The 14187-nt window shown below is 43.9% G+C and overlaps 1 protein-coding gene across 1 annotated transcript in view; it reads left to right on the top strand.

The window, feature by feature from the left end:
* LOC143782555 (uncharacterized) overlaps positions 1-4827 on the top strand; it is a 56909-nt gene extending 52082 nt beyond the window's left edge. Inside the window, exon 7 of the mRNA XM_077270095.1 lies at positions 3764-4827. Within this exon, the coding sequence (XP_077126210.1) occupies positions 3764-3954 (191 nt within the window). The 3' untranslated portion in view covers positions 3955-4827. The remainder of the gene's footprint in view (positions 1-3763) is intronic.
* Positions 4828-14187: the final 9360 nt, after the last annotated feature.

Here is a 14187-nt window from a genome sequence, read left to right as displayed (position 1 = left end):
AGCAAGGAAAGCCATTGCATGAACTGAAGTGTCACTGACAGCTGGCCCTAATGCTGATTTACGGCTGCGACCGTAGATGCGGCCGAGCCGATGCCTCCGCGTAGGACATAACGACGTGGGGTGAGCGTCCCTAGTGGGAATGGAATGTGGACCCACTGGACCACATAGAGTTACCTGGACCTACCCAGAATAGGGAAGGGCAGTGAGCAGGGTCTGTGGCAGCTGAGCATGTGGACAAGATGGCGATATGCAGAACTAGATTACACCGCACACCTTCAGGTATGAAGAAACAAAGTTTACTCAAATGAAGGAACTCAAGTATGATGGTGCAAGCACTGCCGGACTGGAACTGGGCCAGACGGGGTTAGCACCGCATGGAAGGCTGAGCACAGCATAGTAAGAGCTCAGCAAGAACACCGGACTCCATCTTTAAAAGATGAGCCCTGAAAGTTCAGTCACTGGGTGCGGGGTGCCACACAAAAGGACTTCAGGAACATAACACAATGGACACAGTTCAGACAGGATCAGGTACTGGATATGCAGCCTCCAGGATAGGCGGGTCTGGGTATTCTGCCCCTAGAATAGGCGGAAAAACAAAACACAAACAGATCTGGATATGCAGCCTCCAGGATAGGCGGTTCTGGGTACTCTGCCCTCAGAACAGGCGGAAGACAGGTATCAGCTCTCCCAGAACATACTGAAGATAGAACGGGAGCTGAATACCTAACTCACAAGGCAAGACACAGAAACACAACGCAATGCTCTAGCAACACCCAACAGGAAAGAGGGAGTTTATATAGAAGCTGCTCCTCAGCGATAGGCTGAGGAAAGCAACACAGGTGCACACTCAAACCCTGATAAAAGCAGGGTAGGTGTGGCCGCGTGCACCCTAAGCACAAACAGAAACCATTACAGCACAGATAGCACAGTAACTGTGACTTAGGGCACCTGGCAGTGTCTGCTAGCTTGAACACACGTGGAAAGTTGTCCACCAGCTGCAGAGGACCTTGCAAGCTGCTGATAGCTTCCACAGCGGCAGCCAGGGACCGCACATGTGGGTGGTCATGCAGCAGGCCAAAGACATCACAGCACATGTACAGCTACGCAGCAGTACAAGGAACTGAGCTGTATCCATACAGGTAACAGACTACAGTATCCCTTCAAGTTAGGGGGACAGGAGCAAGGGTTAAAGCCAAGACATGCAAAAGTAATGCCGAAGAAACAAGGTATAAACCCAGCAGTGTTACACTGAGCTGCTGTCAGTCACTGCGGGGGGTGCGGACACAGCCACTCTCTATACACAGAGCGGTGACTGAACCCGTGCTGGTGCCGCCCCTGTGTCTGAAATCTGAACGCTACCCTGCAGTGGAGGTCTAAGTGCTGGTGGAGGTCTAGGTGCCGACGCCAGGCAAGTTCAGAATGCTATTATCCTGCAGATTAACCCCGAAATTGTAAGTTAATAGTATTTCTTCATAAGTGTATGTGACCACTTAACCCAAATATGTGTGATTATTCGGAGGAAAATCACCAGCATAGCTTAGGTCGGATACATTATTGTGATGTAGATGTGGGGTATGTACATAGAATTGTTTGGACTTATCATATAGAATTTTATGCAGACAAGACGCCCCAGGACATTCACACACAATGTTTATTCACAGTATTTAGAACTTAGATTACTACATATGCACAGTATTTAGAACTTAGATTACTACATATGCCATATGACCAAAAATCTGCTTTCTTAGCATTTTCAAAAGCTCTAAGGAAACCTGAGACATTGCCAACACTCCACAAACTTGGATCTCAAGACATATCTCCTTTGAAAATTACATGGCTGCTCTTAAAGAAAGCCTGAGGGTATTTCATGTGTATTGCATAGTTATGTCTTTCTCAGTAGGGTGCAGCTGATGTTTGCATAAGTGGTAATGACAAGCACGGCTTTCTATGCTCAAACATAGATGGTTTGTTTTTGTCTCAAACCAAACACCCTCATGTACAGTATACTGAGCATACAGGGGTTCATATCATGTATTGTTTGCTCTTAAAGAAGCGTTCTTTTGATTACCTAAACCAGTCTGTGTGTGTAATGTAGTGTAAGTGCGGTAATACATTTCATGATCATCTTCTTCCCTGGTTTCCAAGGTCGGTCCTCTTCTAACGGATCATTAAGTGGTAAATATGTGAGCCACAAGTTGCTTTTACCATGTACGTTAACCTATGGAGCCTCATTGTAAGGGCTCACTCAGAAGAGAGTTTAACATGGCTGAGTTTTATTGGATAGCACTCGGACCAATGTTATTTTATGGGTCAGTGCAGATCTACTGTTTTTTTCCATAATAATTTGGCATGAGAAAAAAATAGCAGCATGCTGCAAGTGGATCCCCAAATCGGAGCATGCGCACCCATACGAGTCGGAATTTCGGTTGCATGAGTGAGCAGAGGACCAGAGTGGTGCTGGAAACTGAGGCAGACAGCGATCGGAAAGTGTTTTATTGTACTTGCCCTTCATTACATACACATTCAGTCCGGTTTAGGGAATTAGAAAAAACATGAGAATGCTTCTCTAGTAGTGATAAGCAATTGATAATCCGAGCATGCTCGTGTGCTGAGTGTCTTCGGCGTGCTCGAAAAATATGTTTCAGTCCCCGCAGGTGCATGTCTCACGTGCAGGGATTCTCTAACAAACAGGCAATCCCTACATGTGTTACCGCTGTCTAACAGCCGCGAGACATGCAGGCGCATGGACTCGAACATATTATTCAAGCACGCCGAACCCACTCTGTTACCACCCGATCATGTTCAGATAACGTCTTATCCGAGGACTGTCCTTCGTCACGATTCTTTCACTGCCAGACTGTTTGTGACTTCAGACACAGCAGTTATTGATGTCTGCTGCACATTTGCCACAAATACAATACACATTTTTTACAGCTGAATTTATACCACTGCGATTAGCTCTTTAAAAGAGCATGACCTTTAATAAACTATCAATAGATCCTATACAAAATGAAATGGGTTTCCACAATTTGACTTTTCTACCCCATAGGCTTCCACAGGCTAGAAATAAGAAACATTACTCACTACCAACCTCTGCTCCACAACTGGCTCTCCACCACCGCTCCCAGGGATTGTTTACAGGCTGCAGAGCTGACATCCTGAGTACTGCACATTTGACCGCTGCAGCCAAGCACTGGATTCAGCAACTCGTGCCATCTTCATCTGTAACTCAATTATAAAACAGTATGTAGTGAGCTCTTCAGCTCCCTCTAGTGATGGCTAAAGGTGGACAGAATTAAATTGTTCATTATGCCAATACAGAGGATTAGGAGCTTTGTATCAATCCTGTATTAACTTTTTCCTTGCAGATTTGAAGCAGATGCAAATCTGAAGCATGTCAATTCTTTCAGCATTTTTGCAGCATTTTTCACACATTCTAATGAATAGGAAAAATGCATGAAAAATTCTGAAAAACTCACATTTTTCTTTCCAAAAGAAACACTTTTGATGCAGAAATATCCACAGCAAATGCTTAACGTGTGCACATAGCCCAAATGTGTCCATAACGTTTAAAACAACACTCTGTTCAATGGTGAAGATTTCCAGTAGTTGAAGTGTGAGTTATTAATTGATGTTCTCGGAAAAAGATATTTAACCATATTATTACTGATGTTTTTTTTCTCTTTTGGTTTTCATGTACAAAATATAGATAACGCAAACATTTACCTTCTAATTGTCCTAACATTGCTTTTACCTTTTACAGCTGTGATCATCGCTGTGAGCTCTATGGCCTGTCTGTTACGGTTTATCCTCATCTTCTCATGCGATAAGTTGAGGCCAATGATATCAGAAGATGACAAAGGCCATGCGAAAGAAAATCAAGTTGCTACATCACCATCATTACAAAACGATGGCCATGCAAATCCAATGGTTCTGGAAATGGAAGAATTATGAGTTGCCCGTATTATACACCAGCTGAGTGCACCTATTTATATCAAAAAGTTGATAATTACGACACTTGAGATCAAATGTAGGTCACTTGCTGTCGGAGGTGTAAAGGACTTTTGCTAACTTGACCAATGAAAGGATTTTATAATGGAGATGATCTTTCTGTCTAGTTAGAGATGAAACCCATGTATGATTTGTTGTTATTGTGATATTGCATTTTGGAGTATTTTTTTAAATAAAATTTAAGCTACATGTATTTACAATGTTTTGAAATAGTTATAGTTAATGTCATTAAAAAAAGACAAATGTCCATCAAGTTCAACCGATGGATGGGAAGGGGTGCAATCAGAACCGCAACGCATTGTCCAGTCCATCCCAAAACAGCTAATCCTTCTCTCTTGATTCCAATTGTTTGATCCACTGGACCAAAAACATTCAAAAATGAGCTTTACTGATTTACATGAGCATTTGTTATTTTCGTCTAAAAAAAAGTATTTTTTGAAGCCATCAAGGGTTCCCGCTGTGACCAGCGCCTGAGTTAGGCCCATCTACAGATTAATAGTCCTCATTGTAAAGAAGCCTTATCTCCTCTTGTGATTGAACCTTCCTTCCCCAGTTGGAGGAAGTGCCCACTTGACTTTTTAGGGGATCTTGCATGAAATGGCTTTTGAAAATATTTTTTGTATTGGCCACTTGTGTATTTAAACCTGAAGTGAACGAAGCACAGTATTTAATCTGTATTGTAATCAGTATGCCATCTGTAAGCCATCCGTATGGCATTCACATGGAATTTGTTTTTAGACATCACCATTTTGTAAAATTTAGATAACTAAAAACACTTTTCTATGTTAAGTATTGCAATAAATCCAGAAAAATTGGATGTTATCCGTACGGGATCTGATTTATTTTTTGCTTCAGCCACAGACTTGAATAGATATCATCCGAAATATAGAGTGAATAGTGCATGCTGAAGTTTTTTTTCATGTGGACGTTTGGTCTGTGCAAACAAAAAAACGGTCACGTCAACAGTCCAATGCTTGAAAGGAGTAGAAGAACAATTTAATGCTATTATACACAGCCCACATAAGTGCACACCCTGCAACAAATAATGGTGATCATATGGAAAAAAGCCTACTGGTTGCAACTGTTATAGAGCACCATAGCTGGCAATGTAATAGGTTTGTATGAATATTTATATTAATACAATTTTTAATTTTAATTGGTTTTTTTTTGTACTACCTTCTTTTTTTGGATTCTACCCTATGGCTGAGTAATATGATATTGCTGCATTTTGAACAAGTGTACACTTGCCATTTTTGCAGCAACCTGTTTTGCACATATGCAATAGCACTTTACCCCTTTTTTTACCTGCTTACAAGGGACATATATTCTATTTTTACTATAATAATTGTGTACATTTGCCTTACCTGTTATAATTATGGTGTATTTGTAAAGCCATACTGCTCAGCTGTCACTCTGTCTAGTGTTTTTTCCCCCTTTTTTGAAACTCATGTGTAATATTTTGCCATTAATTTTATTTTAATATTTATATTAATAAAATTTTTAATTTTAATTGGGTTTTTTTATACTCCCTTCTTTTTTTGGATTCTACCCTATGGGTGGGTATTATGATACTGCTGCATTTTGAACACTTTTTCTTTACCTTTTTATAGCAACGAAATGTACCATAGAAGATGTAATACCCTGTGGGTGAGCAATTTGATACTGATAAATTTGGAACACGTTTTTGAAGGATTATATAGCAAGTAAATGTATTCAGACCATGGAATAGTCAAAAGGTGAGCACTATAATGCAAATAAATTGTTGAACGCTTTGTTTGGTGCTTTTATAGCAATAAAATGTAGGGTGCTACGGTGGCTCAGTGGTTAGCACTGCAGCGCTGGAGTCCTGGATTCAAATCCCACCAAGGGCAACATCTGCAAGGAGTTTGTATGTTCTCCCCGTGTTTGCATGGGTTTCCTACAGGTACTCTGGTTTCCTCCCACACTCCAAAGACATACTGATAGGGAATTTAGATTGTGAGCCCCATCGGGGACAGTGCCGATAATGTATGTAAAGCACTGTGGAATTAATGGTGCTATATAAAGGAGTAAAATAAATAAAATATACCCAAGAAGATGAAATGTCCTATGGGCGAGCAATATGATATCAATAAATTTTGAACATGAAATGTTCCCAAGAAGACGTAATTCCCTATGAGTTAGGCCAGTCTCACACGTCCAGATAATTCCGGTACCGGAGAAAACGGTACCGGAGTTATCGGTGTCCGTGTGTCCGTGTGCTCACGTAGCACATCAGTGTGGCACACGTGCGGCAGCCGTGTGCCGCCTGAGGACCACTCGGACCGTGCAGGAGAGACAGCGCTACAGTAATCGCTGTCCCCAGCGTGTGGTGCTGAAGGCGGCATTCATCTCTTGTCCCCTGCAGCGCTTGCAGGAGAGAAGAGATGAAAAATCTATTTTATATTTATTTTTTTGTTAAAAATAAAGTTTGGGGTCACTTCCCGCCTCCCACCCCCCGTGCGCCCGCTGGGTGAGTATTTCTCTGCAAGTGGGCGGGTGCGCGGGGGGTGGGGAGGTGTGGGATGCGGGAGGTGTCCCCAAACTTTATTTTTAACAAAAAAAAAATTGATCTTTCATCCCTTCTCTCCTGCAAGCGCTGCTTTCAGCCGAGCAGGACAGAAGGGACGAATGCCGGCTTCAGCACCACACGCAGGGGACAGCGCTTAACTGTAGTGCTGTTTATCCTGCGGCGGTACGTGCACATGGAGGAGAGTGCACACTGTTCTCCGTGTGCACGTGTGAGGGACGCTTTGCAGACCGTGCTGCTGGAGAAAAGCGGACATGTCTCTGTGTTTTGCACACGGACACACGGTCTGTGAAAACACGCAGGCATGTGCATAGACCCATTCATTTGTCAGTGTCTCCGGTACGTGAGAAAACTGTCACTACACGTACCGGAGCCACTGACATGTGAAACCGGCCTAAGTAATATGATACCAATAAATTTGGAACAAGTTTTTGGAGGATTATACACTCACTGGCCACTTTATTAGGTACACCTGTCCAACTTCTTGTTAACACTTAATTTCTAATCAGCCAATCACATGGCGGCAACTCAGTGCATTTAGGCATGTAGACATGGTCAAGACAATCTCCTGCAGTTCAAACCGAGCATCAGTATGGGGAAGAAAGGTGATTTGAGTGCCTTTGAACGTGGCATGGTTGTTGGTGCCAGAAGGGCTGGTCTGAGTATTTCAGAAACTGCTGATCTACTGGGATTTTCACGCACAACCATCTCTAGGGTTTACAGAGAATGGTCCGAAAAAGAAAAAAAATCCAGTGAGCGGCAGTTCTGTGGGCGGAAATGCCTTGTTGATGCCAGAGGTCAGAGGAGAATGGGCAGACTGGTTCGAGCTGATAGAAAGGCAACAGTGACTCAAATCGCCACCCATTACAACCAAGGTAGGCCTAAGAGCATCTCTGAACGCACAGTGCATCGAACTTTGAGGCAGATGGGCTACAGCAGCAGAAGACCACACCGGGTACCACTCCTTTCAGCTAAGAACAGGAAACTGAGGCTACAATTTGCACAAGCTCATCGAAATTGGACAGTAGAAGATTGGAAAAACGTTGCTTGGTCTGATGAGTCTCGATTTCTGCTGCGACATTCGGATGGTAGGGTCAGAATTTGGCGTAAACAACATGAAATCTTCGGGATGTGGTGGAACGGGAGATTCGCATCAGGGATGTGCAGCTGACAAATCTGCGGCAACTGTGTGATGCCATCATGTCAATATGGACCAAAATCTCTGAGGAATGCTTCCAGCACCTTGTTGAATCTATGCCACGAAGAATTGAGGCAGTTCTGAAGGCAAAAGGGGGTCCAACCCGTTACTAGCATGGTGTACCTAATAAAGTGGCCAGTGAGTGTATAGCAACTAAATGTTCTCCAGACCACAGAATAATCTATAGGTGAGTATTATAATATTAATAAAATTTTGAAAAAGTTTTTGGAGGATTACATACCAACGAAAGCACAGGTAATACTGTATGGCTGACAAATTTAACCCAGATAAATTTGTAAACATTTTTTCCATCTTATATATCACAAAAATGTACCACAGAAAATAGAATATTGTTTGGGTAAGAAATGTGAAGAAAGAAGCAAAATTTTCAAACACTTTTTTTCTACTGTTATATACCACAAAAATGTGATATAAAGCATGCAATCCTGTATGGATGAGTAATTAATTTAATCCTGAACTATTTTTCTAAGTTTTTTGTATGTTTTACATACCACTATAATGCAACAATAACAGTGTTACACTGTATGAGTGAGTCATTGAATCCATATCAACATTTTTAGCAAAAACATTTTGAAAGTATAGTTCATGTACTTATACAGTCATAAAGGCTTTGCAGAAATTGCAAAGCCAGACAGAAATTATGAAGAGGGTCATCCATAGAACCCTGAAAAGCAACAACTGGTGGGCATAATTAAAATATTGAATGTTACAAACACTTTATGTGCTGCTGTCATCTGGTGGTGTGGAAAAGTGTGGGCTAATCCAAGCCTTGTTTATTTTTATAACTGTGAGCCAGTCTGCATTCTCTGTTGACAGGCAAAAGCACCTGTCTCTTATAACCTCCCCGATGGCACTAAAACCCCACTCAGACAAAATGCTAGCAGCAGGGCAGCACACCACCTCCAATGTATAGAAGGCCATCTCATACCTGGTATCCAGTTTTAAGACCCAATAGTTGAAAATCACATCAGAATTAGGTTTGGTCGGCCATGTATTGCTTGACCATCATTAAAAAATGTTCCTTCCTTGTCAAAAATACCCAGTAATCAGGCCCTGGGCGCTGGGCTGATGTCATGAAACTGACCCATGTCTTTGACAGTGTACCCCTGCCTCTGCTGTGTGTCTCCCTTGCCTCTCCTCCTTGGTTGGGCAAAGAAGCTTACCCCCTGCTGCTAGTGTTGTCTGATGGGAATTTTTTCAACATATTTTCCACAATCACTTTCTGCTATAGCACCATTTTAGATGACCTCTCCACCTCAGGAAGAAGAGATGCAAAATTCTTCTCGTAGCGTGGGTCTAGCAAGGTGAACCACTAGTATGCTTTTTTTGCCAACATGAATGTGACATGAGGGTCATGGGAAAGACAGCGGTACAAAATGTCAGCCATCTGTGACAAGCTCCATATGGCCAACACGTCCCTTTCTCCACCATGATGATGACTGTTGTGAATTCTGTTCTCGAACTCCCTCCGGTGGTTATGAATGGTACTTCGGTGAGTTCTGTCCATGGACTCCTTCTGGTGGCTGTGAGTGGAGCTGCTGGCTCTGAGGTTCCTTCCTCAGCTGACTTCGTTTAGTTCTAGGCTCTGCTCTATTTAACTCCACTTAGATCGTTACTTGATGCCAGCTGTCAATGTTCTGGTACTGGTTCAGTTCTCTCTTGGATCTTGCAGATTACCTGTCTACTCCAGCAAAAGCTAAGTCCCTGCTAGCTTATTTGTTTACCACTGTTTTTCTTGTCCAGCTTGCTATCATGATTTTGCCCGGCTAGTTGGAAGCTCTGGGATGCAGAGTGGCACCTCCACGCCGTGAGTCAGTGCGGGGGTCTCTTTTGCACACTCTGCGTGATTTTTTGGTAGTTTTTTATGCTGACCGCAAAGATACCTTTTCTATCCTCAGTCTGTTTAGTTAAGTCTGGCCTCCTTTGCTGAAACCTATTTCATTCCTGTGTTTGTGACTTCCATCTTAACTCACAGTCAATATTTGTGGGGGGCTGCTTATTTCTTTGGGGAATTTCTCTGAGGCAAGGTAGGCTTTATTTTCTATCTTTAGGGGTAGTTAGCTCTTAGGCTGTGAAGAGGCGTCTAGGCAGAGTCAGGTACGCTCCATGGCTATTTCTAGTTGTTTGTGATAGGATTAGGGGTTGCGGTCAGCAGAGCTCCCACTTCCCAGAGCTTGTCCTGTATTTCTAGTTTGCTCATCAGGTCATTCCTAGTGCTCCTAACCACCAGGTCATCATAACAGATGACTCTCCATCTCCTCTTCTTCCCTCTTTTCCTCCTTATTCCCAGCCTCAGCCCATACTCATAAGAGAGACAGTACAAAGGTTGTGTGGCTACTAGCTTCTGTTGCATTAGCCACTAGCTGCTGATCTTCCTCTTCCTTCTACTCAGCATCCACCTCCTCATTGTTACCCAAACTGCGCTAGGCAGATGAGATGAGGATTGGCTGGCTACAATCTCTGTTATTTCTTCCTTCATCCCCACGTGATTCACATGCAAAGCTTCATGTTTAATTGTGAGCAGCGACTGTTTAAGTAGACACATAAGTGGGATAGTTGCTCTGACTATGGCATCATTGCTGCTTGCTATCTTTGTGCAGTCCTCAAACCCTTGGAGAATAAAGCAAATGTCATACATCCATACCCACTCTTCAGTTATGTGACTAGAATACCGACCAGTGTGTTGGAGCTGGTACTCAACCACTGGCCTCTTCTGCTCACAAAGCCTTGCCAGCAAATGCAATGTGGAGTTCCATTAGTGACATCACACACCAGTCTGAGCTGCCACTTGCATGCGCTGCTGCAGGGCTGCCAGAGTGGCGGCAGCTGTATCTGACTTGCAAAAATGGGCGCTGACGCTACGAACCTTATCAAGAAGCTCTGGCAAATCTGGGTTTGTTTTCAAAAACCGCTAAACTACCAAATTGAGCACATGTGCCAAGCATGGTACGTGTGTGAGTTTGCCAAGCTTCACAGCCACCATCAGGTTACGTACATTATCACACACCATGTCAGGTTTGGAGGTTCAGTGGCAAAAACCACAGATCTGTCTGGTCTGTTACTCCTTTAAATAACTCTCCTGCAGTGTGCGGTTTGTCTCCTAGACAAATGAGCTTCAGCAGAGCCTGTTGCCACTTCTCTGAGACAGTGCTGCAGAGCTTCCAGCTTCCGGCTGATGTGGATGAAGTCCTCTGAGATACCACATTTGGGATGAAGGATGAGAAGGAGTGGGGGCAGGAACTGCTGTAGAAGATGTAGGAAACCCTGACAGAAGTAGGGCCAGCAATCCTCAGCATCAGGAGCACATGCAACGTGCCAGGGTGTGACTCTGCCCCAGTCTCCACAATGTTCACCCATAGTGCCATCGGAGAAATGTAGTGTCCCTGGTCACAAGGGCTTGTCCATGTGTCACTCGTTAAGTGAACAATGCCAGTATGTGTGTTGGTTAGGGCACACATGACACTCCTGGACACATGCTGGTATAAGGCAGTGATGCCACTCCGGGAGAAAAAGAGGCCGCTGAGGACCAAGTACGGAGGGACGGCTGCTGCCATAAGTTGAAGGTAATCCTCCATGTCTACCAGCCTAAATGGCAACATTTTCATGGCAAGCAGCCTGGAAATTTGCCCATTTAGCATTTTGGCCTTTAGGTGGGTGGCTGGGAACTTTCTTTTTCATTCCAAGGCCTTGGGTAGGGACAGCTGAACGCTGGGCTGGGACAAGGATTTGGAAGTCCCTGATGATAGTAAGTCTGAATGAGCAAGGATAGTTGCAGGGCAGGAGGCATCTGCACCAGTGTTTTGGAAGGGGATTGGGAAGCACCCTAGCACTGGGGATATGGCATCTGTGTTACCCAATGGCACCAATCATGGACCCAGTCGGGTGCTTAAGTCACATGTGCCTAATCATGATGGTGGTGGTTAAGTTCTTAGTGGTCAGGTCCCTGGAGATGTTTGCATAGCACAGGTTGCAAATGGCCATTTTGTTTATCTCAGAACTCTTTTTAAAAAAGTGCGAGACTGGGGAAAAGCTAACTCTTTGACAGAGAAATTCATGACTGTCAGTGCTCTGCAGAACAGTTGCCCACCTTCTTCTTCTGGTCACCCCACTGCCTCTTCCTGTCTGTTTCTGTTCTTTCGATCTCTTCCCCCTCTGCATTGCTGGCCTCGCTCTGCATGCCAGCTTCCCTGGTTGGGTCAGTGACTTTGTCATCCACCACCTCATCTTCAACCAACGCACCCTGGTCCTCCCCTCTGGCTTCGTGACTTAACAACAACAAAACTTAGCAGCAACTGTCTCTTATCATCATCCTACTCATTATCCCAAATTTGCCATTCCCACCGTCATGTTCCTGTGGCCGTGGCTGCTATAAGTTTTGGGCATCGTTCTCTCCCTCTCGGAGCATGCAGGTTGAGAGGCCACAATCAAGAAATGTAGTGGTAAAGAGCTCCTCAGGGTGTCCTAGTGTGGGATCACTAGTCTTCTGGAACTCAACATGGTGGCAGGAATGAAGATCAGGTTTTGAACAGCTGACATGTGCCCGCAATAGCGGAGGGTGGAATCGCGATCCACCCACCGCTATTAACTAGTTAAATGCTGCTGTCAAACTCGAACAGCGTCATTTAAGTAGCGCTTCCGGCCATGGGGCCAGAAATGCACGCATCGCTGACCCTCGTCACATGATCGGGGGTCAGCGATGCATCGGCATGACAACCAGAGGTATACTGAAGACCTCTATGGTTGTTGATGCCGGATTGCTGTGAGCGCAACCCTGTGGTCCGCACTTATAGCAAGTGAGCAATTCTACTACATAGGAGCGATCTGCGCATTGCTCCTATGTAGCAGAGCTGATCAGGCTATGCAAGCTTCTAGGCTCCCATAGAGGCTATTGAAGCATGGCAAAAGTAAGAGAAAAAATGTTTTAAAAAATATGAAAAAAGTGGAAAAAAATGTAAAAGTTTAAATTACCCTCTTTCACCCCATTCAAAATAAAGCAATAAAAAAATCAAATATACACATATTTCGTATCGCTGCATTCAGAATCGCCCGATCTATCAATAGAATAGGATTAACCTGATCACTAAATGGCGTAGCGAGAAACAAATTCAAAATGCCAGAATTACTTTTTTTGGTCGCCGCAACATTGCATTACAATGCAATAACGGGCGATCAAAAGAACGTATCTGCACCAAAATGGTATCATTAAAAATGTCAGCTTGGCACGCAAAAAATAAGCCCTCACCCAACCCCAGATAATGAAAAATGGAGATGCTACGGGTATCAGAAAATTGCGATTTTTGTTTTTTTTTAGCAAAGTTTGGAATTTTCTTACCACTTAGATAAAAAATAACCTAGACATGTTTGGTGTATATGAACTCGCAATGACCTGGAGAGTCATAATGGCAGGTCAGTTTTAGCATTTAGTGAACCTAGCAAAAAAGCCAAACAAAAAACAAGTGCGGGATTGCACGTTTTTTGCAATTTCACCGCACTTGGAATTTTTTTTCCCGTTTTCTAGTACATGACATGCTAAAACCAATTATGTGTTTAAAAGTAAAACTCATCCCACAAAAAATAAGCCCTCACATGGCCATATTGACGGAAAAATAAAAAAGTTATGCTCTGGGAAGAGGGGGAGCCAAAAACGAAAATGCAAAACTGAAAAAAGCTGGGGTCATTAAGGGCAGCGTCGGACTGGGGCACCTTGGGCCCACCAGAGAAAGTCATTCTTGAGGCCGACTATGTAGCTACATAGAAATAAATACAAGACCACCAATTGTGTGGTACAACACGCTAATATCAGGGTATAATATAAGGTAGTACACGTCTTAATTATGTAGCAGGGGTTGGGGTAGCCCCCTCATAGAAAATAAAGTAACCTCCTCATAGGGTACAATGTATCCCCCTCGCAGACTATATAATGCAGCCCCCTATAGAATATAATGTAGCCCCCCATAGAATATAATGCAACCAGCCTCAGAGTATAATGCAGCCCCCCATAGGGTATAATGTAGCCCCCTTAGAGTATAGTGCAACTTCCCTCATAAGATATAGTGCAGCCTCTTCATGGAATATAATGTAGCCCCACATAGGGTATCACGCTGCCGCCTCTCATAGGGTATCATGCAGCTCACCCTCATAGGGCATCATACAGCTCCCCCACATAGGGCATCATGGAGCTCACCCTCCCCATAGGGTATCGGGCAGCTCACTCCCCCCATAGGGCATCATACAGCTCATTCCCCCCATAGGGTATCATGCAGCTCACCCTCCCCATACGGTATCAGGCAGCTCACTCCCCCCATAGGGAATCATGCAGCTCACTCCCCCATAGGGTATCAAGCAGCTCACTCCCCCCATAGGGCATTATACAGCTCACTCCCCCATAGGGCATTAGGCAGCTCACTCC

This window comes from Ranitomeya variabilis, chromosome 6 (genome assembly GCF_051348905.1).
Source record: "Ranitomeya variabilis isolate aRanVar5 chromosome 6, aRanVar5.hap1, whole genome shotgun sequence".
NCBI classification, from domain to species: domain Eukaryota; kingdom Metazoa; phylum Chordata; class Amphibia; order Anura; family Dendrobatidae; genus Ranitomeya; species Ranitomeya variabilis.
This window is presented reverse-complemented; position numbering and strand designations above follow the sequence as displayed.